Source organism: Falco biarmicus, chromosome 17 (assembly GCF_023638135.1).
Source record: "Falco biarmicus isolate bFalBia1 chromosome 17, bFalBia1.pri, whole genome shotgun sequence".
In the NCBI taxonomy this organism is placed as follows: Eukaryota; Metazoa; Chordata; class Aves; order Falconiformes; family Falconidae; genus Falco; species Falco biarmicus.
In genome coordinates, this window is record NC_079304.1 from 4,034,770 (window position 1) to 4,061,722 (window position 26,953).

General features: G+C 62.6%; 3 protein-coding genes across 6 annotated transcripts in view; all 3 read right to left on the reverse strand.

Moving 5' to 3' along the window:
• Positions 1–615: 615 nt before the first annotated feature.
• On the reverse strand, positions 616–13,530 carry CASC3 (CASC3 exon junction complex subunit). 4 transcript variants are annotated; one of them, XM_056362416.1, is made up of 14 exons: positions 13,254–13,530; positions 11,627–11,654; positions 11,233–11,270; positions 9,286–9,444; positions 9,047–9,198; positions 8,437–8,613; positions 7,524–8,218; positions 5,682–5,746; positions 5,317–5,431; positions 4,603–4,701; positions 3,656–3,870; positions 2,029–2,151; positions 1,802–1,865; positions 616–1,078 (listed from the first exon to the last, which is right to left on the reverse strand). In XM_056362416.1, exons 1-13 carry the CDS (start codon positions 13,497–13,499, stop codon positions 1,830–1,832), a joined length of 2,148 nt encoding a protein of 715 aa, XP_056218391.1. In that variant the 5' UTR covers positions 13,500–13,530; the 3' UTR covers positions 616–1,078; positions 1,802–1,829. The 4 variants fall into 4 exon arrangements, with proteins under 4 accessions (XP_056218391.1, XP_056218389.1, XP_056218388.1 ...); XM_056362414.1 differs by having other exon boundaries at positions 1,802–1,878; XM_056362413.1 differs by lacking the exon at positions 1,802–1,865.
• Positions 13,531–14,216: 686 nt separating this feature from the next.
• Positions 14,217–18,089, reverse strand: MSL1 (MSL complex subunit 1). The gene is given in 13 exon segments (XM_056362526.1): positions 14,217–15,126; positions 15,128–15,194; positions 15,284–15,356; positions 15,521–15,645; positions 15,893–15,914; positions 15,917–15,959; positions 16,216–16,280; positions 17,113–17,257; positions 17,259–17,326; positions 17,329–17,461; positions 17,463–17,496; positions 17,867–18,029; positions 18,032–18,089. Coding segments are annotated over 13 exon segments (999 nt in total). The 5' UTR covers positions 18,069–18,089; the 3' UTR covers positions 14,217–15,102.
• A 3,337-nt stretch (positions 18,090–21,426) lies between these two features.
• The window catches only part of LOC130160325 (mucin-5AC-like), a 13,828-nt gene continuing 8,301 nt past the window's right edge, over positions 21,427–26,953 (reverse strand). Inside the window, exon 4 of the mRNA XM_056362734.1 lies at positions 21,427–21,553. Coding sequence (XP_056218709.1) covers positions 21,427–21,553 — 127 coding nt within the window. The remainder of the gene's footprint in view (positions 21,554–26,953) is intronic.

Below are 26,953 nucleotides of genomic sequence, written 5' to 3' on the forward strand. Positions count from 1 at the left end.
GGCTGAGGTGCTTCCTCCTGGGGATGGGAGCCCAGGCTGGATGCGTCGGGGCGGGTTACGACACCCCCTTCCACTTCCACAGCAGCAACACCCAAGTGCTAGGAGCAAATCACTCCTCTGCTTGCCCTGTCTAGCTGGTTTGACTGCTGGCAGGGCTGTTCTGGCAGTGCCGAGGTGCCTGGATGCCCATAAACCTCCCTCGCCGGCGCTGATTTGGCTGAGGCACGGGAGGCCGGTGGAAATCTCCCCCTGCTCGGCACGGTGTGCTTGTGGCAGCGGGGAGGGGGCTGCCCCGTGCTCGTGCACCTGGATTCCCGTCTGATGCGGGTTGGGAGCTTGCACACACATGGACAGAGACAGCCAACGACACAAGGTACCAACAGGGCTTGTTGGGAAAAAGAAACGGGAGGAGCATCTAAATCAAGTGGTGCCCGTGCAGGCAGCGCTTTCCTGACAGGCTCCTATCGCTCAGCTGCCCTTCCTATCCTTAAACAACAGCAGAAATAAACTTGCTAATTTAAAAAAAAAATGGAAAGGAAGAATTAACTTATCAGCTGTCTCCACAGGGGGCAGGGGATGTTACGTTCCAGTTAGCCCAGACAAACAAATTCAAAATACCCAAAAGAAACAAATCAGCTTTACTGAAGGGGCTGGTTCATTTCTTAAATAAAAACAGAGAACACAATCAAGCCAGTTGAGTTTAACATCCTAGAGAGGGAAAAGGGCAGACGTTTAGTAAAAGAAGTCGCGAGGACTTGCGGCCAAGGACCGATGCTGAGGGTTGATTCTTCGGTGAACTCTGTGCCCCAGTGAGGGAGAGGGAAGGAGGGCAGATCAGCAGCAGCGAGATGATTTTTCGGGAGGGCACCGGTAAAACCAGAAAGGGAAGGAAGGTGCCTGGCCCTGAGCACAAGCTGGTGCAGCTGATTTCATCCCGCTGCCTCACCTACACACAGGGAAGGAGCCTTTCCCGAGAAGGAGCTTCCTCCTCGCCGAGGTGCCGAGTCTGGCGCTGGGATTTCCCACAGCCGCATCCCTACGTGTTGCTCCTCTCCTTTGATTTTTCACCTTTGCTGTCCTGGTGGGGAAGAGGGAAGAGAAGCAGGGGGTTAGGCTGCCCCACCACAAACACCAGCACGGGGGCTGCAGCACCATCACCAGGGTCCTGCGAGCAAACATCCTCCAATGCCAAAACATCCTACCTGGGTGCCAAAATACAACCACCCCCGCCCCCCGCCTCCAGCTTCCTCCCAGTTGTGCCACTCCAGGCACAACCAGCTCCCTTCAGCCAAACCCTCCTCCTGGTGAAACATTTTCCCATCGCGAGGCCTTTCAAAGGGCACCTCGAACAGACAATCTCGCAGTGAATTTACAAACGCTGCACGCTTCCCAGCCCTCCACCGTGCCGCACGCCGCCTTCCCTGCGTACGGGAAACAACCGGTACATGCCTGCCCGGGTCTGGGCTTGCTGGGATTCAGGCTCGCTCAGCTCCCACATGCTAAGCAAAGCATTGAAAAGGAAACCAAACACACACGTGGCACTCTGGCGCGCGCACACACACCGCACAGCTCACAGCACTGGAGTGAGGAAACCGTTCCCAGCGCAGAAAAAACGGCTCTCATCTCTGGAAAGCCTTGAAGTCTGCTGCCTGAATTATCTACTAAGGTCTCGACATCTATTCTTCCAGAGAAGTCACCGCCTCCTAGCTTAGGACTCGATCTTTCTCTCTCTAAAGTGTTCCGTTTTCTACCCTGAGCAAATAATAAGAATTTAAAAAGCAAGAGTCAACTTTAGACTTACTTTTTACGTGGGTTTAGTTTTAAAGCATTTAGAAACTCAAATTAACTGGAACCCTGCTTACCACCTGTAACGAGAAGCTGAGGTTTGGGACATGTCAAAGATTAAGACAGTTTAAGATTTCCTTGGAACATTGTATTTTTGGGATGGGAGAGGGAGACTGCAGCATCACGCACACGCCAGTAGCACAGCATCACGCACGCACAGACTCAGGCCGAGGGGGACGGTACCTCAGGAGGTGGTGGCTTGATAGTCACAGGCTGGGATGTCCTTCGAGGTGGCGAAGGCTTGGGCTGCACTTGCTGCTGGACAGTGTTGTAGTACGTGACCCCTCCGTACACCTGGGACTGGGCCTGCATTCCCCAGAGAGCAGAAGGGTCAGTGCTCTGCGCTGCAGGGGGCTGGCTGTGTCGGGGGCTCTGGAGCCCCCAGCATAAAAGGGACACGGACCACAGAACCAGTCCAGGGGAGGCCATGAAGATGCTCCAAGGGCTGGAGCACCTCTCCTGTGAGGACAGGCTGAGAGAGTTGAGGTTTCTCAGCCTGGAGAGGAGAAGACTCCAGGGAGACCTCTATTCTCTTAACTGGAGAATACTCAAATACTCAAAAAGATGCTTATGAGAAAGATGGGGACAGAATTTTTACCAGGGTCTGTAGTGACAGGACAAGGGGGAAAGGCTTTAAACTGAAAGAGAGGAGATTCAGATGCAATATTAGGAAGAAATCCTTATCTATGAGGGTGGTGAGGCATTGGAACAGGCTGCCCAGAGAAGCTGTGGGTGCCCCATCCCTGGCAGTGTTCAAGGCCAGGTTGGACAGGGCTTGGAGCAACCCGGGTGAGTGGAAGGTGTCCCTGCCCATGGCAGGGGGGTGGAACTGGGTGGTCTTTAAGGTCCTTTCCAACCCACAGCAGCACTTACAGCTCCCCAAGGACCCTCGCCTACCCCTGCCCCTTACCAGGGCGCCCCTGCTCTCGGCAGGGTGGGCAGGTTCAGGCTGCAGCAACCCGCAGCCGTGCCGGACCGACGTCTGTGGCAGATGGGTTTCCTTCACCCCGTGGAGTTTCCCAACTGCTAGATAACGTCTGCGCTTTGCAACAGCAGCAGCGACCGTTCTTCCGTGCCAACGAGGCAGGTAACAGCTCCCTTCACACCCAGATCCCCTCCAGCTGCCCGGGGGTTGGGGACCTGCCCCCAAAGCGGGCTTGAATCCCTGCCAATGCAGCTGGGATCAGCCCAGGGCAGCAGGGAAGGTCAGAGAGGTTGTAGGGCTCGGGGAGATGCATCTCGCGGGCTTGCCACTGCGTGTCAGCCGTGTGCTGCTGGCACGGCAGCCCTGGGCGGACTCGTCATCACGCTGCCCACGGAGATCTGCCTCCTCGCTGCGGACACGGACGTCGAGCAGGAAAAGCCAGCCCCACGCTGGTCCCTTTGGCTGGTGCCAAAGAACAGCACCAGCCAGTTTCCAGCCTCCCTCCCTAACAAAAAGGGCTTCCAAAACAATTTTCAAGGTGTCCTTGGCTTAGCATGGACCCGGAGGGGATGCAACTGTTGACAGGCTCCCGGTGGGCCACTTCCCTGCTCTGTAGGGCAACACCTCGATTCTGAGATCCGCCCACCCGGGTATTTAGACCCTAAATTCGGGGTAGCTGCACAGCAGCCACAGGAGCAGTCCTTTCCAGTTCCCCGCTCCAAGCAGAGATAGGGATGACAGTAAACAACCTCCCACCACGGAGCAGCCCAGCTGCTCCACATCCTCTCCCAGGAAGCCTCTGAGAATATCCCCACACTCCACAGGATCCCATCTGCTCTTGATGGCTCCCGCTCAGGAAGGAGAGGCACAGCGCAGCTGGCTTACCTGCGTGTTGGAATAGAGATGAGGAGGGGGCGGAGGGGGCAGTGCTCCTGGGGGGTAGGGGTAGCCAGGATTCCCAAAATTCATGACTCCAGGAGGGGAGAAGTAAGTTGGTGCAAGCAGCTGCTGCGGCGGGGGCTGGCCCGGGGGCATGGAGACTGGCGGAGGGTACAGCCCAGGGTTTGCCATGGGGGCTGGCGTCTGGTGGGGATGTAAACCTGGGAAGTGACAGAAAAAAAAAAAAAAAAAAGAAAAAAAGCTGAATGTGACATGCTGCACCTTCCCTGCTGCAGAGGGAAGGAGAAGCCCTTTGTTCAAAGGCTTTTCCTGCAGCCATGAGACCTCAGCTCCTGGGCTGGGGAGGAAAAAAGGGAAACGCTTCTCAGCGGAGCGGAGCACGGCTCGCTCCCCAGCACCAGGGTTCCAGCTCACTGGAACCAGACACAGCCCCGGGTCGGCACCCCCGCTCCAGGAAACAGTTCTTGTGGTCAAGATAGGGAACATGCCAATTCAACAGCTCTTGTTTCTGCTTTCTTCTTCTGAACTACAAGCAGCAGGGACTGAAGAACCAGCCTGGCACAACGGCGGGCAGAGCAAAGGGCCCCACCGAAGGGGAAGAGGCTCAGCCAGGAGGATCTGCGCAGGACCTGCAGGCAGCCAGCCAGGGGCTGCCCAAACATTCGGCTCACCTCAGTCCTGCACCAGCTGCGAGAGCCAGAAACGCCTATTTTTCTTTCCTTAACATTTATATTGATTCAACCCCACTGCACGAGGGAAGCAGGTCTCTTCCATGTTGTAGAAACAGGGAAAATGGATTCCCCCAGCGAGAGAGGCTGCGTGAAACCAGCGTTACCCACTCCTCAGCACAGACCAAGCCTCCCCCTACCCCAGGCACAACCATAACATCGGTACCAGCTGCCCCGTGCCCTGCTGGGGAGCCAGTTCCTCACCTGGATGAGGGAGGTGCATTTCTGGCTGTACGATCATCCCTTGGGGCGGCAGCGGGGCTGGGTTCTCACTGTGGGTGTAGATTGGTCCCTGGAATTGCACTGCAACACACAACAGTTGGTAAGGAAAAGCTCCACCGAATTTGATTCTACTGCAGCAAGTCACACGCACACCCCAGCCAGCGACAAGACTTGAACGCAGTGCTGCAAGCGACATTCCCATCGGCACACGCAGTCTACCAGGCTCGCAGATGCTGCATGCTCCCAACAGAAAAAGCCTCCTACTCCCTTTACAAAACAGGAGAATAACTGGGGGAATTTCTTCTCCAACACTTTAAATGCTGGAGTAAATTCCTACTCCATCCTCAGCCCTGTTCTGTAATTCTCCCCGGTCTCTATTGTCAAAGACATTGCTCTGATTTCCAAGTTAATTTTAAATCCCAGCTTTCCTGAAGAAAAGCAGTGTCCTAGAGAGCCCTGGCACAGGGAGGGGAGGTGGTAACACCGATTATATTTCTGTGGGTTTAAACACCAACCAGGGAGGCTCAGAGCAGCCTTTCCGCTACCGTACGAGATGAGGCAGCAACGTTATTTACAAAGGGAAGGGAAAACAAAGCCCCCGACCTTCCCGACCCTAACAGGAGCAGGGAGATTCCTGCTGCAGCTGCTCAGGTCTGAGCACACACGGAGCCTCAGGAGCAAGAGGGAAACACTCACGTGGGTCATAGTAGTGCCCTTCCATGATGCTGATGTGCATGGGGGGGGCAGGCTCCGGCACTGGCGGTCTCTGCCGCTGCGATGAGTAGCGTTTCACGCGCCCCCCCTGCACCGCCTGAAAAGAGTCCAAAGGCATCAGCCAGGGTCAGTGTGTAGGGCAGGAGCTTGAGGGAGCACGAACCCACGGCCCCACCAGCCCCTGCAAACCTCTATCTGGGTCACGCAGCAAAAACGACAAACACCCAACAAAAGGGAAAGGCTGAGGTGTCACAGGCAGCCTCTAATTACTACAAGCCAGAAACAAATAAACGCCGGGCTTCCGCGCTTCTAAAAGCAAGAGTCACACACCGCGCAACATGCTTTACCATTTCCTCCATCCTGTTAAACTGAGGCGGTGGCCCAGTTCCAACGTGCATATGGTTAGGAATACCTGAGGAAGAAACAAACTGGTTATTATGGTTTGCATTTGCTCCCAGTAAAGGGCCACCTCACCCGCCGAGGCGCCTGTCGCTGGCCCTACGAGCGCTGGCAGCCCGGGGACGTTATTGTACTACAAAAGGCACAGCTCTTGCTTTCATGACAAGAAACCTAACTTTATCTCTTGGGTTACAATTTTAAATCTTTCAGTGCAAATTAGAAGCTGTGGTGTCACCGTGCAATCATCCACACTGCTCAACACCTTTTAAATCTTGCTGGGAAAAAAATAATAAATAAAAAAATAAAATTTTCAGCTGGAAATCCAAGTTCTGATCTAAGCTCTCTTCCCGCTGGCACAAGGATTTCTTCAGAGTAGAAACAAGGATCCACGTGGGACTGGGTGAGCTGCAGTTTAAACCCTCTCCAGGGCGTAACCACTTTTATCACAGGCTCCTTTTAACTTGAACAGCAAAGTTACGGCGCATATTTAAAACCACAGTGCCAAACTCATCACAGCCGCTTCCAGGGAAGCAGGAGGGGACAAAACAAATGCTGAAAGTGCCCACGGATCAATGATATTGCACATATAGACACAGACATACAGAATGACCCAATGGCTGGCTCACCTACCCAAATGTTTCCCAAAATTAACTCCTGCCTTCTCTGCTAGGAAGAAACAAGGGGACAGTAAAGTAACGCACCCTGCTTACAGACGGAAAGTGCTCTCCTACCTGCAGTCTAGAGCTGTCTCACGGTAAATTTGTTAGGATGCTGTATTTTGTAGGATTAAAAAAAAAAAAAAAAAAAGTACATAATCTCAGCTGCAAATCACAGCACTTTTGAACTCTCAAGTCTACTGGGATGTTTAAAGCCTGTCTACTTGCATCCGCAGTCAAGACCAAGGGCCTGTTTGCACAAAGATTTTACCAGTCACATCAGTACAAGATGACTTGTGGTTTCACGACCTAAACCTCAAGAGATGCTTATGAAAGCAGCGAGTTGCTTTCTTCTCCTTGCTCCAGTTTTATTTCCCTCGGGATGAACTCTTAACGCTCCCCCAGAAAAGGCTCTTAATTCTGCAAAGAGATAATTATACCTGAACGACCTCTCGCATGGATGCTCAACTAGAATTCAGTCCCGAGCTCGCAGGGGGGTAACTCTGCCACACATGCCGCCCTCAGCCAGCCTGCCTGCTGCGGCAAACTGAGCAGCTTCCTCCCACCAGGTAAAAATGAATTTGCCAGTCCCACTCAGGCCTCAGCTAACGGCAACCAAGTCTCAGTGCTATGGAATAAGCTGATAAACAAGAGGAATGTTCCTTCCTGCTCCTAGCAGGATGTTACAGGAGCCCGACTGCTCACGACCCTTACCTGCCAGATGAGCACAACGCTCCTTATCTCCCGAACTCTGGCTCCTGCTGCAGCAGCCAGTCTCACCATGATTCACACTGGACAAAGTCCCTGTTGCCTGTCCCATGCACAAGCCTTCAGCTTCACTGAAGCTTCCCCGATCTCAACACAAAACAGGGCAGGAAGAGGGAAAGGATCTACTCATGTCCTCCCCAGCCCTAATTCCATCAGCCTATACCAGAATGCTTAATTTCCTCTTTTTTTCCTTTTCCGTTTTGTCCCCTCTCACTATCTCCACCGCACTTTCTCAGCAGCGTGCATCGCCATCACGTTATCCACCCTGAGTCTGGACTAAGGCAGAGCCGATTCAGCTCTGAGCGACCACACGAACCGCATTTGGCTGGGGCTGCAGTGGAAAACCAACAGGTTGCACCTACTTACCCCTCAGCTCCCGGGGCTGCAGGAACTGAGACTGCCCCGGAGTCCAGTTCTGCTCAGTGAGATTCATTTGGGTCATCTCTTGCTCCAGTCCATCCAAGCTGGATTCTACCGGCGACTCCCAGTTACTGCTCTTTGCTGGTGGGGGGGACGTCTCGGCTTGCACGGGTTTTGGAGGCACAGGAGTCAGCCCTTCCGAAGCAGGAACTTCATCTGCCAGCTTCCCTGCATCCCCAGCTTTGATTCTGGTCCTTCTTGCCCGGGAATAAGACTTCTTTTCAATTGGTCTGTCTGGTGGTGGCTGTGCAGCATCAGCAGCCGTGGCTTGGTTTTCCAAAGCGACCTCCTCCTTCACAGGGCTGCTGTGGACATGAGCTGCTTCCACCTCGGGTGACTTGTCTCTCGGTGGGGTTTGCTCTGCACGCTTCGCTCGATAGTTGCTCTCCTGTTTGGCTTGTTCGCCGTTTCGAGACAGATGCTGTACGCTTGCTTCCGAAGCTCGGTAGCTTGGACGGGTCTCTTTGTAGCCCCCCATTCGTGGGTAGTTCCTAGGTGGGGGCATCCTCCCCGTACCTGCAGAGCTCCTGTTTGTGAAGGTTCGTGGGGGAGCTGAAGTGCTGTCTGCACCTTGGTGCCTTGGGGGCTTATTTGGCCTCTCGTTGGACCAGTTTGGGTCTCGTTGAGGAGAACTCCCAAACCTGAGGGAGAAAAACAGTACCGATGACCGGAAAGAAATCCCTGGGTGAGAGCTACCGCTGTGCGAGGGAAGCCCTCTCTGGGACGCAGCGTCTAGAAAACCCAGGACCAGGGTCCCACCCCAGAGCCAAAGCCAACAACAAGAGGCTTTCCCTCGCTGGGGCTTCAGACCCGTCTCCCGCTGGGACAAGCCAGGCTCTAGTCTGACTTTGCTGCTCACCTTGGTTTGCGCATCCTCCTGGGCTTGATGTCATCGGGGTTGTGAGCTGACCTGATGTCGTAGCCATAAAGCGCGATCAGCTCCTGCCTGGTCTTGGGAGCCTGCTCATCCTCCCGGAATTTGTCGTGCTCCCAGCGACCCTCGTCCTTCCACAGCTTCCGCTGACGACCCTTCGGCCTGGAACAGTTACACAGGGAAGACCAAAAAGTTGTTGGAAAGCCAAGGAGACGCGGCAGCATCAACCAGTCCCACACACAGAGCCTGAGCATTTCTAGGGCTGGGTGTGCACAAGAGACAGTGTTTCTTCTTCCTCCCACTCCTCCTGCCCAGCAGCTGCTGGCCTACCCATTGCTATTTCTGAAAAGCAGCATGAAGGGTCACCACTCACTGGCAAGAAGCTTTCCTTGTGGATTTTCTTGCACCACCCTCAGCCTCTCCCTTCCAAACAAAGAGCTAAAATGTCCTGGCAGGACATTGCAAGCAGGCAACCAAAGCACAGACCTTGCCAGCGCTTCACAACCCAAGCAAAGAGCAGCGCTGCCAAACACTGGCCTGGGAACTGGCCTCACCCGCCCAGAAAGAGGCAGGCACGTGGGGGATGCTCACATACCTGACCTCCTCCTCCTGCGTCTGCCCTCGGAGGTCATGCTCAAAGAAGAGCCCTTTGCGGGGGATGTAAGCCGGGTTCTTCCGATCCTCATCGTCATCCAGATGCTTGGGAACTTTTTTTCCAACTTTATTCTCCACAGGTTCGGTGCTCTCCTGTCAAAACCAGACAGCTCTTACCACTGCAGCAGTCTCTCTGCCAGAAGCCCCCCACGGCCCAGAGAACGCATGTTTAACACCTACCTGCCCGTCCCCACTTTGCCTCTCACCAGTTACAGCACCTTTGGAGTCAGGTTTGTCATCCCCTTTCTCCGCTTTTGCTGCTGACTCACAAGAATCATTACTATCCTGCTTCAGTTCCACTTTGGCACTTTCTTCCTCACTGTAATCCTCTTCCTCTGCCTGAAAGAGCCCCGGTTACTCAAACATGAACCTTTAGCAACAGGTCCCCCAGGAGTTTCCCCACACAACTCCCCCGACCTGGAGTTAGATCCCTAGAATCATAGAACCACCGAATTATTGTTTAGGTTGCAGAAGATCTTTAAGATCATCGAGTCCGACTGTTCCAGTCCCTTTTCCAGTTGTTGAAGACCTGACTCTTTCAAAGCAGAGAATTAGCTCTCAAGGTCCTTCCTACCCCTGTATTTCTACGGAAAAAACAAAGACTAAACCCAACACCTCTCCCCTACGACTCCATCAGATCCAACAGTCAGGCTTTCCAGAACAGAGCTGGGACCAGCTCCCCCACAAAGCCAGAACCTCTCACCGCCCTGAAAGCAAAGGGCTCGCGCGAGCTGGGGAGACCAGCGAACAAGGGCCCTCAGAGCGTGCGTCCCTTCCTTCCCACGCTGAGAGCCTGGATCCAGCCAGCGCCGTGTTTCCAAATTCCCTGGAGTTACTCAGCTGACTCACTCGGAGCACTCTGCTCACAGGAGCGTGACCTCGTTTCACCCTCCAGGAGCCTGCAAGCATTGCTTAGGCTGGAACTGACACTAAAAATAGCTCTGTGTGATTAACAAAAAGACTGCTCTATTTTTCTCTTTCAACACAGTGTATTTGCACATCAACTGCTCCTTTTGTTTACGTTGGGGAAACCCAGACGTGGCATTATTTTTAGGCACAGGAACAGAGTCATCTTGGCATGTCAGTGATGCAATACCCTCGCTGCTCCAACAGCCCAGCGTGCACCAGCGCTGCTCTGCTTCTCCGTGTGTGGAAACACCGGGCAGCCTCCGCGCAGGTTTTTAGGTGTGAAGAGCTGCCCTTACCCTGCATGTGCTGCCTCTACAGCCTGCCACGCTCCTTCCTCACTAATGGCAGAGATTAATCCACAAACTAACAGCCCTTATGAGCTTTGATTTCAGTTGCTTGGTTGTTTTGCGTTTTCTCTAACTGCTGCCCCACTCAACATCCCCAGAACAAACACCTCAAGAGAAGGGTTTTCACCAGAAAACCTTCACTGTAATCATTACCAACCAGAACTTTTCTAAACTGCCTGGAAATGTTGAATTTACAGTTCTGAACCAAACATCCAGGGAAACCTACAGCCACAGGCTGCTGCCCAGGCTGCCTCCCATGCACAGGCAGGGGGTCTCGGTACATGCAAGGTGGGATTTCCTCAGCACACACGCAGCACAGAGTTGCCAGCACTCACGGGGCGCGTTACCCCTCCAGCAGCTGTATGCAGAAGGCAGGGGTGCTGCCTGGGATACCTCCAACCCAGCAGTTCATTTTTTAATTTCAACGAATCAAAACACAACAAGCACCCTACACTTCCTTCCACACCCTTCCAGACCAGGGCAAACCCTGCTCCCAGTATCCAATGTCTGATTCCCACTCCCACACATATACTGGCCCTACGTCCACCCCCCAGCAGCACACGCGGCTTCTCCCCAGGGCTGGGCCCAGCACCGTGGACTGAATGCCAGAAAATCGCCTGGTGAGGGGCTCAGACGGTGGGGAGACCGTTTCCCTCCGCAGTGGCGATGACTACACTGCAGCACGGCTTGCTCCGAGTTTCTGCGCGGCTGGCACGGAGCACACAAGCTGGTATCTTGAGACAAAGGTGATGGCTGCCAGCAGGGTCAGCGTAAGAGAACGAAGGACACAAACTGGGTTTTGTGCTAAAATTATGCGAGATGCAGTCGCTCGGCAGAACACTTTAAACACCAGGACAGAGACTCCTCTTACCTCCGAGTCCTCTGCGCTTTCGTAATCGGACAGTACAGCTGCAGGGGAGAAAAAGGAGTTTGGTGTCAGGGCAGAAGGAGAAACACAGCTTCCCCCCGAGCGTAACAGGCCCTGCTGCGGGCGACAGCTGGCGCAGGCACAGCGAAGAGCCCCTCCGAGGGGAAGTCAGAGGCCAGTGCCAAAGTGTCGCTGATGAACACCACCCACCACCAGCTCACACAGGAGGAAGCAAGGGCGATCTTGGGGTGCGCTGTCCCTGCACCCCGCATCTGCCTACTATTACAAGTTAATATTTGGGATGACAAGAACCACGGAACTATGGGAAAAGGCATCGGTTCGGTTTTTACATTTTGCATGCCAGCAGTGCCTGCAATGCCAGGGAGTCAGTACTCACCATCTCCTTCGATGCCATCCTCGCTTTCCTGGGGAGAGAGGGGGAGAAAGGCGCGTTAGCAGAGGGAAGGTCAGCAGCCAGGTGTCCACAGCATCCTACGATCCCAGACACAATTACAACAAGGTTTGGCCCCAGCCCTATCATGTCTGCCCTTGGAAGTTCAACTTCAGTGACCATGAAAGAAGCAACAAAATCAGGGCTCCCAGTACCTTTATCTAAGATCCTTCCAGAGCAAGCTGCGCTGGGGGAACACAGCTCGAGAAGGAAAAGCCCAAACTGCGTTAACTGTTGGGGTCTTCAGCGGGAAAAGAGCAACATCACCAGAGAAGCCAGGCTCCTCTCCCTCGATAAGGGAGGGCCAGACAGCTAACTGGGGAAAGGACAAGAGGATTACTTAAAGCAGGAGCCCAGGAATAACGAACAGATGCCAAGCAGGACCGAGCTCAGGCAGGCATCTGCTAGAGACTCCGGCAACAGAAACGAAACCTTGTGCCCCAGGGAAGATGCTGGATGAAGCAGAACAGCTCATATCAGGAAAAGTTTCTAGCAAAAGAACAGACTGATCGTACTGTCCAGGAAAAACAACCTCAGATCAAAACCAAAACCAGCCAACGCGTTAACGAGATAAGCCCAAACGCCAAAACAACCAAGCAGAAATACGCTGCGATTCAGGAGGAACTTGAAATAACTGGCACTATAAATCTGTGACAGAGGAAAATCGCACCCAGCTGCAAAGTGCGGGAGGAGAGCAGTTACCCTGCGGGGGTGGGAGACAGCAGCACCACCAGCTCCCCATCAAAGGTTTCTAATGCCCTGGCATACAAGGCAGCTGGTCAGAGATGATAGCGAGCGGCAGAGGCGGGATGGGGCAGCAAACCCACCCGCCTGGCCCCTGCTGTGGGGAACAACCCCCGGGGCACAGGGGGGCCAGGGGAGGCCCCTACCCGGTGCTGGGGAGCCGGGGGGCCCAGCCCTGCTCCCCCAAACACAGGGTGGTCCCAGCGTGCTGCCCCCAGCCCGCTGCCCACTCAGCTCCCCCTGCACCCCAGTGCCCCCTCGGCACCAAGGGTGCCCGGGTCACTCCATCACCCTGGCTAAGGGCACCCGAGTGTCCTCCTGGGTGCTGGTACTGTCCCGGGTGAGCCCCCCCCCGCACCCCAGTGCCCCCCTGGGTGCCAGTACCACCCTGGCTGAGGGCCCCACGGTACCCCAGCCCCCCGAGTGCCAGTGCCACTCCGGCTGAGGCCCCCCCGGCACCCCAGTGCCGCCCCGGGTGCCGGAGTCACCCCACCGCCCCGGCTGAGGCGCCCCCCGAGCATCCCAGTGCTCCCTCTTGTACCGGTACCGCCCCAGCTGAGGACCCCACGGTACCTCGGCGCTCCCCCGGCCCGAGTGCCGGTGCTACCCCGGCTGCGGGCCCCCGGCACCCCAGTGCCCCCCCGGGTGTCGGTACCTTCCCGGCTGAGGCCCCCCCAGCACCTCAGTGCCGCCCCGGGTGCCGGTGCCACCCCACCGCCCCGGCCGAGGCTCCCCCCGGCACCCCAGTGCTCCCCCCGTGCCGGTACCGCCCCGGCTGCGGGCCCCTCGGCACCCCAGCGCCCCCCCGGCCCCCCCCGGCCACACTCACACACTCGGACTCGGGCGCGCTCTTGGCGGCCCCGCCGGCCGCGCTCTCGGCCCCGCGGCCCCGCGGCCCCGCGCTGAGGGCCCCGGCGGCTCCCCGCGGCGGGCGGTGCGGCGGCCGGGGCGAGCCCGAGCCGGAGCCCGAGCGGGAGCGGGCGGCGCTGGCGGCCGAGTCGGCGCTGTCGGAGGCGGCCGAGTCCGAGTCGTCCTCGCTGTCCTGCGAGGCGCGCTGCCGCCGCCGGTCCGCCATCTTGGGCAGCCGCAGGGGCGGGCGGCGGCGCGGGGCACCACGGGACGGACTACGGCTCCCGGCGGGCACCGCCACCGTCCCGGCAGCCCTTGCGGCAGCGACACACTCCTCCTCCCCCCCCCCCCTCCCCCCGCGGTTTCGTTCCCCCCCGGCAGGGGGCAGGCGCGCGCCGGGCGCGGCGCTGACGACGTCACAGCCCGGGTGGCGTCACGGCGGCGGAAATTGCGTCATGAGCGCGCGGGAGGGGAAGGGAGATACCAACACGCAGGGAAAAAAGGGGGGGGGGGAGGGGGGAAGAAGGGGGGGAAAAGAAGGGGGAAGGGATAGAGAGGGAAAAAGGGGGGGGGGAAGGGAAAAAAAGGGGACGAGGGAAAGGGGAGGAGGGAAAAGGGGGGGGAAGAGAGGGAAAAAAAAAAGCCAGCATGGGTGTGCCCACACGTGACACACACCCCCCCCCGCCGCTAACATGTTTATAACTTTATTTTTCGTATTTTTTAAAAACAAGATTTCCTTTAAAAAAAAAACAAAAAAAAAAAAAAACACCAAAAAAGTTTCCTTCCGTTCATTAACCTCAGGGCCAGAACACGGCCAGGATGCCGGGGGGGTGTGTGTGTGTGTGTGTGTAGATAAAATGAGGGGGTGGGCATGGGGGGCAGGGGGAGTACAGGCCCTGCGCAGGGACGGCGAAAATAAAATTAAAAATGGAAGCAGCGGCTGTGCTGGCAGCTTTCCTGTTTAATCTCTGCTGAAGGGGAGCGGGGGGCACACGGGACCCCCCTACCCCCCCAGAGCCCCCTCCCCACCTACCTGGCACCGTGGGGGCCCTGGCAGCGAGGGTCGTGACTGGGGGCCTGGGACCAGGACCACCGCACCGAGCAGCCACAGCCCCCCCCCCGCCCCCCCCCCAGCAACCCCCCCCTCCTTACAGCACCGCTTGGCAACCTCAAAACAATTAAATTATATATATATATATAAAAAAAAAATTTAAAAACCCAAATTGTGCGTATAGGATTTCTATTTCACCAAAAAAAAAAAAAAAAAAAAAAAAAATTTAAACTTCCCCCCCTCCCCTCACAGCTGTTCAGGAAGGGGGGAAAAACCCACCCGATGAGGACCCTCCCCACGCCACCGCCGCCCCCCACCCCCTCACCACCAGCTGCTGCTCCCCCTTTCCCCCAACTAACAAGTAACAGCAGCGGCGGTGGAGCCCCGGCAGGATACAGCCCCCCCACCCCCCCACCAGGATCGGGTGCCCCCAGCCCCAATGTCCACAACCATGGCTGGGGGGGGCGGCAGGGGCAGCGTCCAGAGCAGTGGCGCAGTGAGGATGGGTCTGGGGGTCTGCCCGCTGCCCCCCCAGGACCGCGGCAGCCTCAACCAGTAGGTGAGCAGTGCCGGTGAGGGTACGGCTGGTGGCGCGGTGAGGGGGGCACAAGTCCGGGGCACGTTTGTAAGAATCCAAAAGAAACAAACCGGGGGTGCTGGAGGGGCGAAGCCCCCCGCTCAGAAGGCAGGAGCAGCCGGCGGCACGGCCCGGTGACGGACGGAGCTCCCGGTGACGGGACTGAGCTCCCGGTGGCGGGACTGAGCTCCGGTGGCTCTGCTACTTCCGGCAGGTCCGGTGCGGCGGTCTGCTTCTTCTGCATCTCCAGGCGGCACCGGCTGCGCTCGTCCAGCCAGGGCAGCTCGAAGTTCCTGCGGCACAGCCGGGGTCAGCGCCCTTCCCGCAATGCGCCGGTGAAGCCCACCCTGTCCCATCCCCTCCGGTGCCGCCGGTTACTCACTGTGGGGTCAGTTTTGGTAAGGGCCGGCCAAAGGCGACGACAGGCAGGTAGGGGGTGATGAGCAAGCTTTCCACTGCGGAGAGACCAGAGCGTTACACCCAGTGCAGGCAGCACCCCTGCCTGCACCCCTGCCCCTACCCCTACCCCGTGCCCACACCCCTGACCCTGCCTGCACCCTGCCCATGCCTCTGCCCGCACCTGCACCCCTGCCTGCTCCCTGGCACCGAAGATGCTCACCGTCATCTGGCTCAGGGAAAAATGAGGTAACTTCAGGCTCCGACTCCTGAATCCCTTTCCTTTTGTACATTCGGAGCTGCAGCCGCTGGAGAATTCTCTGTTCCCTGATCCGCTGGATGTCCCACCTGGAGAAGGTGATGCCGCGGTAGCAAGCGGGCGGCACTGGACCCCCCCCCAGGAGCTGTGCCGGTGCCACCGTGCTGGCTGCGCCATGAGAGCATCCCTCCTCCGGCAGCGTTGCTGGTGCCCACCCCAGCCACACCCCAGTCCCATCCCCCAGCTCTGGGTGACACCTGGGGGCCCTTCCCAGCAGGAGCAGGTGCCCATCGCCCACCCAGCCGGACACCCCCTGTCGCCCCTCTTTGCTCCCACCTTTTCCTTCGTTTCTCATCAGCTCCAGCTTGGCGTGCCGTTTGGAAAAGACGCTATCATCCAGGTTCTGCAACGACAGACAGGGATGAACACATCCCAGCCCCGGCACAACCCCCACGGCACACGGGGTGCTGCTCCTGCACCCCCACCCCAGCCCTCCGGCTGCAGCTGGGCTTTGCCGCGCTGGTGATGCCGGATGAGGGGATGAGATGCGCCTGCCCCACAGCCAACGCCACAAGAGCTGCTCTGCCGGGAGTGCTGGAACAGCCTGGAAGGTGTCTGCGGCACCGCCAGCTCTGCCACCACCGCGGCGGCGTACATACCTCCAGAAGGTCCGAGGGGTTGGGGTCTCTCAGGGGCTCCACGACATGGTCCCTCCAAGACGGAACTGCGGGGGTGAGAGGCCAGGCTGTTAGCCCCACGCTGGGACCACCACGGCCCCACTGTCCCTTGCCAGCCCGGCCCCCCGCCAGAGAGCACGGCTCAGCCCCCCCAACTCCCCATCCTGAGCCTGGCTGAGGCGATGCCGCTGGCTGAGGGTGGTGGGAGCTGCCGGGGGGCCCGGGGGGGGCAGGAGCTCGTCGCCATCTCCCCAGCCAAGCGTGCACACCCAACCTGAGCCGCTCCAAGCTCCCCTGTGCCGGAGCGCTCGGCCATCCAGCACAGCCTCCACCGGCATCAGCAACCGGCACAGCCCAGCGCTCCCCATCACCGGTGCTCACCACGCCACAGAAGACCAGCCGGGAAGGAGCAGCCGGCAGGACAGGTGCTGGATTTGGGGGCAGCCGTGTGTGCCGCGCTGGCACAAGCCACCACCACGTTTCTCAACTGCCAACAGGACGTTGCTTCACCCCTCGCTCAAACGGGCACGCAGGCTGCTCGGCAAACCCGGTGGCTAAAGCGGAGCAGCGTGCTGCCCCCAGCTCCGGCAGCCTGGCACACGCTGCAGCGGGATGAGCTGGAGACGCGGTTTGGAAGAGCCCATCGCTGGTACCAGAGCCGCTACCCATCGCCGCGGCAGGGGACCCGGCAGCGCGGGCACCACCAGCTGCACCTCTCCCACCGCCACTGGGACTCTGCCCTTTGCCAGCGTCAGGTCGCGGGTGCTGAGCCCCGTTCCCCGGCCGCCCCGAGGCAGGCGAGCCCCTCTCCGGCCACCGGCTCTGCCCCAACACCTGGCACGGTGCCGCCGGTGCCACGGCGGGCTCTCCATTGCTTACTTGCCACAGTCTCCTCCTTCTTTGGAGAAGGCTCCCGCAACGGCAGCGGTGACGGGGGCGGCTGGTGCCAGCGGCACAAGTACATTTCCGTGGTTGAGAGATAGGGCAGGTCGTCTGCCTCACTGCTGAAGCTCTTCTCCTTGGGGGTGGGCACCGGGGCCCTTTGGCGGTGCCGAGGCTCGGAGCGGGGTCTCCAGGAGCGACCTGGGTTTTTCGGAGTCTCTTGGCTCCGCAGTTCTCGTTTACAAACAGTTTCGGACAAGGAGCCGCCCGATTCCTCCTTCCCCGGGGAGTGCTTTAGAGTTTTACTCTTCACTTTCGAGAACTCGGACACCAGTTTTTTAACAGGGCGTCTTCCTCTCCGTGCTCCCAAACGTGGGCTTCCTGCGGGAGGAAGAGGAGCTGAGCAGGCACGCGCATCCTCGCCCCACATCAGGGTTGCTGGGGGGGGGGGGGGGGGGGGGGGGCTGCCAGCACCCCCAAACCAGGGCTGCTGCACCAGGGCCGGCTGGAGGCGAGCTCTGCAGAGGCAAAAGGGGCTTCCCCAGCTTTCTGGGGACACACCCCCCCCCCCAGGGTTTCCCAAGGTTCCCCCCAGCCGCTGATGGATGGGATGTGCTGCCGGTGCTGGGCAGCCCCTCTGAGCAGCTCGAGGGTCACTGAGCTGAGCTGGCACCTCGAGGTAGCACCAGCCCCATGAATGGAGGGGGAAAGACCCTCCCCCAGGACCCACGCACCCCCCAGCACCCTCTACCTTTTGTGCCCCTTCCCATTCCTGCCATAGGGGAAGTGCTTGGGCTGCAGGGTCGGGGGGGGCTCCAGCAGGTCCTGGGGACACTCCAGCGGCAGCTTCTCGCACACCTCCACCTCCGGCTTCTCGTCCACCTCAAAGCCCTGGAAGATGCGGTGCTTCTCCGCTCGCTGTCCTTCTTCACCAGCTGCACTCGCCTTTCCATGCGCTCAATCCGGGCCAGAAGCTGCAAGGCAGGGCGAGGGGCTCACCCCACGGGCACGCACCCCACGGGCACCCCAGCTCCGCCCGGCACATCGCCCTGCCCGCAGGTCCCTTCAGTGGCAGAGGAACACCCCGGAGCAGCACCCACGCTTCAGCCAGTGCCCACTCGTGCAAACACTCCAGTACAGGTGGAGGGGACTTGGCGGACCGGTGCCACCCCACCGCGGTGCCCTGCCGTGGGCAAAGCGTTCCGAGCACGGTCGTGAGGAGCCCCTAAACAGTGACCGAGCCACCCCCCACCCAGGCTCAGCCGGCACACCGGGAACGCCATGGCTGATGCCTGCCCCCCCCCCAGAGCACCACCAGTGCTGGGTGCTGTGGGCATGGCATCCCTGGGCAGTTTAACAGTGACGCCGGCAGGCAGCACCCTAGAGTGACCAAATGGCACAAAACGGCCACTGGTGCTCTGGCACTGCCTGTCCCCATGGCACAAAGGCCACAGCAAAACCCCACATATCTGGGGGGGTTGCAACCTCCACTGCATCCCCCCACCCGAGTGCCCAGGCAGCACCACTGGCCCCAGGAGGAGAGAGCAGTTTGTACTTAGCTGTGGGCTTCATTAGAGGGCAAGCACCCCCCTTGGTGACACCAGCCCTCGGCCACCTGGCCCCGACCCTCGCCCATCCCGCCAGTCAGGAGCTGTGGCCATTTAGAGGGGTCTGGTCAGCAAAGCACAGCCGGGGGGGGGGGGTGGTGGTGTCCCAGCACCCCCCAGGATGTGGCTGCAGTGGAGACCCAGCCTGGGGAAGAGGAGCTGAGAGCAGCCCCGCTCTCCCTCCCTGCCCGCCCAGTGCCCCGGGGGTTCTGCCATCACCCCCGCGGGGGGACGAACCGCAGTGAAGCCCCATGGCAACCTCGCCACGGCACTTCCTCCATGTTGGAGCAGCCGGGCACATGCGGCGAGGACGCGGCATCGCTGCGCAGCCCCGGCCGCTGCACCACGTGGGGTGGCACTTCCCTCCACAACCAGGGCCACCGCAAGCTGCCACCGCTGCAGCGGGGCTGAGCGCCGCGCTCCTGCGGCATGCGGCACCCGCGCGCATGGCCTGGCAGGGCGGGTGATGCGGGCACGGGCATGGGGCGATGCAGGCAGGGCACCGGGGGGCAATGCACGGCATCCATGGGGCAACGCAGGCAGGGCACCCGGGGGGGGCAACGCAGGCAGGGCACCCGGGGGGGGGCAACGCAGGCAGGGCACCCGGGGGGGCAACGCAGGCAGGGCACCCGGGGGGCAATGCACGGCATCCATGGGGCAACGCAGGCAGGGCACCCGGGGGGGACAATGCAGGCAGGGCACCCGGGGGGGACAATGCAGGCAGGGGCACCCGGGGGGGGACAATGCAGGCAGGGCACCCGGGGGGGGACAATGCAGGCAGGGCACCCGGGGGGGGACAATGCACAGCACCCATAGGGCAATGCAAACAGGGCACCCGTGGGGGGGCAATGCACAGCATCCATAGGGCAATGCAAACAGGGCACCCGTGGGGGGGCAATGCACAGCACCCATAGGCAATGCAAACAGGGCACCCGTGGGGGGGGCAATGCAAACAGGGCACCCGTGGGGGGGCAATGCACAGCATCCATAGGGCAATGCAAACAGGGCACCCGGGGGGGGACAATGCACAGCATCCATAGGGTAATGCAAACAGGGCACCCGTGGGGGGGCAATGCACAGCATCCATAGGGCAATGCAAACAGGGCACCCGTGGGGGGGCAATGCACAGCATCCATAGGGCAATGCAAACAGGGCACCCGTGGGGGGGCATTGCACAGCACCCATAGGGCAATGCAAACAGGGCACCCGTGGGGGGGCAATGCACAGCACCCATAGGGCAATGCAAACAGGGCACCCGTGGGGGGGCAATGCACAGCATCCATAGGGTAATGCAAACAGGGCACCCGTGGGGGGGGCAATGCACAGCACCCATAGGGCAATGCAAACAGGGCACCCGTGGGGGGGCAATGCACAGCATCCATAGGGTAATGCAAACAGGGCACCCGTGGGGGGGGCAATGCAAACAAGGCACCGGCTGGCGGCAGCGGGGGGTGAAGCCCTGCCGTGGGGTGCACGCAGTGGGGCAGCACACCGCGAGGCCATGCCCCACAGGGCCCTCCCCCACGGCAGGGGGGCAAGGCCGGCAGCCCTGGGGGGCTGTGGGGGCCTCCCACCCCCGCGTTGGTTGGCTAACAGCGGGGGGGGCCCCGCGGTGAGGCAGGCGCACCCACACCCATCCCCGTGACCGCGGGGACGCGGCCCCTTTAAGTTAACCCCCGCGCGGCGGGGCGGGAAGGCGCCGCGGGCCCTTTAAGGCCCCCCCCGCAGGCCCGTTGCCGTGGCGACGGGCGGCGGCCCGTTAACCCCCGCCGGCCCGCCCCCGCCCCGGCCCTTTGTGCCCCCGCCGGTCACCCCGCCCCCCGGCGGCCTTTGTCTGGGGGGGCGGGGGGGGCGGGGCACCAACCCCCTGGGGGGGGGCATTAGCCTCCAAGGGGGGGGGGGGGGGGCATTAACCCCCGGGGTGCCCCTATGGGGAGGGGAGTTAACCACACGGGTGCCCCGGGGGGGGGCACCCTTGCAGGGGGGGTGGGGGGGTGTTAACCCCTGGGGTGCCGCGGGGGTTACCCCGGGGGGGGGGTTAACCCCGGGGGGGGGGGTTAACCCCTGGGGTGCCACAGGGGTGAGGGGTTACCCCTGGGGGGGAGCCTTAACTCCTGGGGTGCCATGAGGGTGGTGGGGTTACTCCTGGGGGGTGTTAACCCCTGGGGTGCCGCAGGGAGGAATTATCCTTGGGGGGGGGGGGCGGCTTAACCCCTGGGGTGCCACAGGGGGGTGGTGGGGGGTTACCCCTGGGGGGGAGCCTTAACCCCTGGGGTGGGGTGTTAACCCCTGGTGTGCCACGGGGAGGGGATTATCGGGGGGGGGGGGGCCTTAACCCCCGGGGTGCCACGGGGAGGGATTATCGGGGGGGGGGGGGGGGGGGCTTAACCCCCGGGGTGCCACGGGGGTGGGGGGGGTTACCCCTGGGGGGGGGGTAACTCCTGGGGTGCCACGAGGGGACACTTACCTGTTAGTGGGCCAAAGCCCTGGGGGGGGGTGAAACCTTGAGGGGGGTAACCCCGCGGGGGGGGGCAAGCCCCACGGCGGGGGCGGTTAACCGCCGGGGTGCCACGAGGGGGGCACTTACCTGTCGGTGGGCCAAAGCCCAGAGGGACCCCTGGGTGGTGCTGGGGGGGGGGGCATGAACGCTGCGGGGGGTAACCCCGCGGGGGGGGAGGGGGGGTAACCGCGCGGGGGGGGTGTGTTAACCCCCTGTGGTGCCGCGTTCCCGCCCCCCCCCCCGCCGTACCGTGTCCCGCTCGGCCTTGAGCTCCTCGATCTGCCGCTCCTTGGCCTGCAGCTGCTGCTGCTGCTGCTCGATGAGGGTCCAGCTGGAGCAGCAGGATCTGCCGCAGGCAGGCCGCCTGCCCCGGCGAGCCCCCGCCGGCCCCCATCCCGCCGCGCCGCGGGGCCGCTCTTCCACTTGCCCTCGGCGGGCGGCGGCGGCGGAGGGCCCGGCTCGGTGGGCCCCCGCTCCCGGCCCCGCTCCCGGCCCCGCCGCGCCCTCCCCGGCGCCGCGCCCCGGGCAGCACCGCCTGGTAGCGGGGGCCGGGCGCCGGCATCCCCCGCGCCGGCCTGCCTGCCGCCGGCCAGCGGCACCAGCCCCGGCCCAACGCTGCTGCTGCTGCTGCTCCGCCGCCGCCGCCACCCCCGCCGCCGCGGCCCCTTGTGTGCCCCCAGCGGCGGCGGCGGCGGCTCCGGGGCCGGCGGGGCGGCGGGCGGTGCGGTGCGCTGCCCTCCTCCTCCTCCTCCTCCTCCTCCTCCCGCCCCCCCCGCGGCGCGCCCGGCGGCCCGGAAGGCGGTAGACCTCATGGCCGGGACCCGCCGCTCCGCGCCGCCCCGCTACCCGCCCGCCGACACGGCGCAGCGGCGGCCGCCACCGGCTGCGCGGCCCGGGGGGCGGCGGGGGCCCCGCCCGCCATCAGCGCAGCGCATCCCCCGCCCCGGAGGGGGGGGGACGGGGACGCGGGACACGGGCTGCCCCGCGTGGGGGAGGGGAGGGGCTCGGCCGGCGCCCACGCGGGACAGCTCCACGCGGGGCGGGGGGACAGAGGGCGGGGCTCGGCCGGGGCCCGGTTACCTTTAAACCGGGCTCGGTGCGCAATGCGCCGCCGGCGGCCCCGGGGCGGGGGGGGGGCCGGGACCCCGGGGCGGGGGGCGGGGGAGCGGGGCCGGGCTCCGAGGCGGGGGCCGCCCCGGTGGGGGGCCGTGGGGTGGGCTCCAGGCGCGGGCACGGCAGTCCCCGCGTGGGGCGCTGCCCGGTGGGGGCGGGCGGGGGTCCCGGGCCGGCAGTAACGGGGCGCGGGCCGCCCGGTGGCTCCCGAGGGCGGCGGCTCCGCCCGGAGCGCGCCCGGGATCCGCGCCCGGCCCCCCGGCCCTGGCCCCGGCCCCGGCCCCGCCCTGGGTCTGGGTCTGGGTCTGGGCCCCGGCCCGGCCCCGCGTGGGGGGATCCCCCCCGGGGGGGGTGAGGGTGGGTGTCAGACCCACCTGCCACGGGGGCCGGGGGAGAGGAGCAAGGGGGCGGGGTGGTCCCGCGTGAGCCGGGCCCCGCAGTGCCCCCGCGGCGCTGCAGCCCCCCCGTGTGCCCCCCCCCATCCCGCAGGGGTCCCCAGCCGCCCCGTGTGTCCCCCCCCCCCCCCCCCCCATCCCGCAGGGTCCCCAGCCCCCCCCCGGTGTGCCCCCCCCCCCATCCCGCAGGGTCCCCAGCCCCTCTATGAGCTCATGCCCCCAATGGCGATGAGCAGCCCCCCGTGGGCAGCCCCCCCATCCCGTGAGGTCTTCAGTCCCCCCCGTGTTCAACCCCCCCAATCTCACAGCCCGCCCCCCCCCCCCCCCCCGTGTACCCCCACATCCCACGGGGTCTTGAGCCCCCTCAAATCCTATGGGGTCTGCAGACCTCCCATTTGCACTCCCCTGACCTCATGGGGTCCTCAGACACACACCCCCTCCCACCGTGTGCAACTCCCCATCCCATGGGGTCCTCAGCCCCCCCTTGTGCTCACTCCCCCTCCCACAGGGCCTGCAGCCCCCCCATGTGTACCCCCACATCCCACGAGGTCCTCAGCCCCCCTCCATGTGTTCACCCCCCCATCCCATGGGGTCTGCAGCCCCCGTGTGTGCGCACCCCCCCGTGGGTGAGCAGCCCCCCCCCGGTGTGCACACACGCGCAGCCCTGCAGAGCCCACAGTTCCTGCTGTACACGCGTGCACACATGCACCCCCGCACCACCACCCCACAGAGACTGCAGCCCCAGCCCGCACATGCATGCACATGCAACACACACATCGCACACATGCACCCCCAGCAGTGAGGGACTGCAGCCCCCGTTGCACACACATATGTGGACCCCTGTACTGCAGCTCCAGCATACACACATATGCACATGTATGCACACACATGTACATGCGTGCACATGCATGCACACACATGCACCCCCAGCAGTGAGGGACTGCAGCCCCCATTGCACACACATATGTGGACCCCTGTACTGCAGCTCCAGCATACACACATATGCACATGTATGCACACACATGTACATGCGTGCACATGCATGCACACACATGCACCCTCAGCAGTGAGGGACTGCAGCCCCCATTGCACACACATATGTGGACCCCCCGTACTGCAGCTCCAGCATACACACATATGCACACATATGCACATGTATGCACACACATGCACCCCCAGCAGTGAGGGACTGCAGCCCCCCATTGCACACACATATGTGGACCCCCCGTACTGCAGCTCCAGCATACACACATATGCACATGTATGCACACACATGTACATGCATGCACACACAGGCACCCTCAGCAGTGAGGGACTGCAGCCCCCACTGCACACACGTATGTGCACCCCCATACTGCAGCTCCAGCATGCACATGTATGCACGCATACACATGCACCCACACAGCATTTCCCCCCCCAGCCCGCTGAACAACACCCCCTGCAGCACACGGGGCCGCAGCATTGGGGACACACAGGGGACACGCAGGGCACGTGCCGGGGACACGCTGGGGCCATGTAGGGACATGGCTTTCTGCAGAGCTGCATTCTGGGGAGGGGGAGGGGGCACGGGGGTGCGTGGTCCCCCCCCACAGCAGCCCCCCCTATGCATCGTGGGGTCCCCCTCCACACCGGCAGTGCCACCGCCCCCGGTGCGGGAGCAGGGGAAGCCCTCCGCCCCGTGCGCCGCGTGTCACGCCAAGCCCTCCGGCCTGCAGCGCCTTCCCGCTGCGCGCACACGCGTGGCCGTCCTGCCACCTATGCTCCTATCCACGCGTGGCTGTGGCAGCCCGGCCCGGGGGGGCTGCCGGTGCCCCCCGTCCCCGCTGCGGCAGGCCCACGTGCCGCCCGGGCACCCGCCCTGCACATGGCTCTGCAGCGCGGGGAGGCTGCCGGGGCTAAAAATGGAGCAGGGCTCACATGCCAGCGCCACGTGACGCCCGCAGCCAGCTCGCTGCGATGGAGAGGGCTCCCTGCACCCCACAGCAGGAGGAAGAAGAGGAGGAGGAGGAGGAGGGGAGCACCTGCTCACATGGGCTGCCACAGATGCCAACCGACCCGCTGCCCTAAAGCCGGCGGCCACCGTGGGGTCGTGGGGCTGCGGGGGGGGGGGGGGGGCTGCCCCACATCTGCCCCTAGCTGGTTTGGGGAAGCCAACGATGGGGCTGTGGAGGTGTGGGAAAGCGGAGGGGGATCCCCACGCTGCATGCCCTGCGGTGGGGGGGTGTCCATCAGGCCCCCCCCGGGGGGGCTGCTACTGCCCTCCCCTCCCTCCCGCACACGTTGCCGTGGGGTCGGGGGGCTGCCCCACATCTGCATCCAGCTGTGTTTTGGGGAAGCCAACGTGGAGGTGTGGGAAAGGGGCGGGGGATCCCCATGCTGCGTGCCCTGGGGTGGGGGTGGTCCATCAGCCCCCCCCCCCCCCGGTGTTGCTGCTGCCCTCATCTCCCTACGGCATGCACATCGGGGGGGGCGGGGGGGCTGCCCCACATGGCTGTGGTGTGGGGAAGGGGAGGGGGATCCCCACGCTGGGTGCCCTGGAGTGGGGGGTCCATCAGCCCCCCCCCCCCCGCCCCGGTGGTGCTGCCCCTGCCCTCCCCTTCCTCTGGCGTGCGCACGGGGCGGGGGGGGGGGGGGGGGGGGGGGCTGGGGCTGGGCTGCCCCACATGTGCACCCATCTGTGTTTTGGGGAAGCCAACGATGGGGCTATGGAGGTGTGGGAAAAGGGAGGGGGATCCCCATGCTGCGTGCCCTGGGGTGGGGGTGGGGTTCATCAGCCCCCCCCCCCCCCCCCCCCCCCCGCCGGTGCTGCCGCTCCCCTCCCTCCGGCGCGGAGCCGTGGCCGTGGCGCTGCAAGGGGAACACAGACATCAGCACATGAGATTTATGGGGCCGCAGACGGGGGGGGGGGGGGGCGGGCTGGGGGGGGGGGGGCAGCGCCTCTGCAGCCCCACCCTGCAGGTGGGGGCCATAGGAACCCCCCACCCCCACCCAGCTGCTCCATCACCCTGATCTCTGGGTCCCTGCAACCCCTGGGGGTCCCTGCACCCCCCAGACCCAGCACCCTCCCAGGGTCCCTGCACCCCCAGACCCTCCATCCTCCTGGGGTCCCTGCACCCCCCAGGCCCACCACCCCTGCACCCTCCTGAGGTCTCTGTGCCCCCAGACCCAGCACCCTCCCAGGGTCCCTGCACCCCCAGATCCTGCACCCTCTGGGGTCCCTACACCCCCAGACCCTGCAAGCCTGCACCCTCCTGGGGTCCCTGCAGCATCCCTGGGTCCACACACCCTCCCGGGGTGCCTTCACCCCTAAATCCTGCACCTCCACCCACCTGGGACCCCCCTGTACCCCCAGATCCTGTGCCTCCCTGCCCTCTTGCCCCCTGCACCCCCAGACCCTGCACCTCCTGGGGGCTCTGCCCCCCCCCCCCAGCTCTGTCCCATCCCACGGTGCTGGGGCGCTGGGGGGTGCCCCCGGCTGCCGTGGGGTGCCCCCTGCCCACCGTGGGGGTGCCCCCCGGCCGCCCTGTCGGGCCAGGCCTGCCTTGTTTACCTGATTTTTTTCCCTTTCCGCGGGGAGGGGAAAGGCAAGTCCTGGCAGCAGAGCCGCTGGCTCCAGCCAAGCGCCGTGGGGACGAGCCAGGGCTGCTCGCCGCATTTCAGCCATGGATCTGCTGCTGGAGGACACCCCAAAACCCCCAGCTCCCCTTCCTGGCACCCCACTGCAGCACCACCGCTCCTGCCCTCCCACCCACTGCCAGCACTGGAGTCCCATGGGGGTGGGAGGGGGGCTCAGGGGTGCAGGATCCTCCAAGCAGGGTGAGACCCGCAGTCTCTCGTTGCCCCCCCCCCAACATCCCAGCTATGGGTGGGGAAACTGAGGCACGATGCACCCCAGGGACCCAGCCAGACCCACCATCCTCAGCCCCATGGGGATGCTGCAGCCCCCCAGTGGATCTGGAGGGTGCCCAAGCATGGGGAGGGCTTTGCATGGAGGGGGCTGAAGACCCCGTGGGATGTGGGGGTACACAGGGAGGGGTTAAGAACCCTGTGGGATTGGGGGGGTGAACACAGGAGGGACTGAAGACCCCACAGCATGGGGGGGTGCCCCACGCTGGGGCTGCAGTGCTGGGGGTTCTTTACCCTGCCGGACACCCAGAGCCCAGCCGGGGGGGGGGGGGCGAGAGGCAGGAACAAACCCCTGGCAGAGACACCCCCCCTTTTCC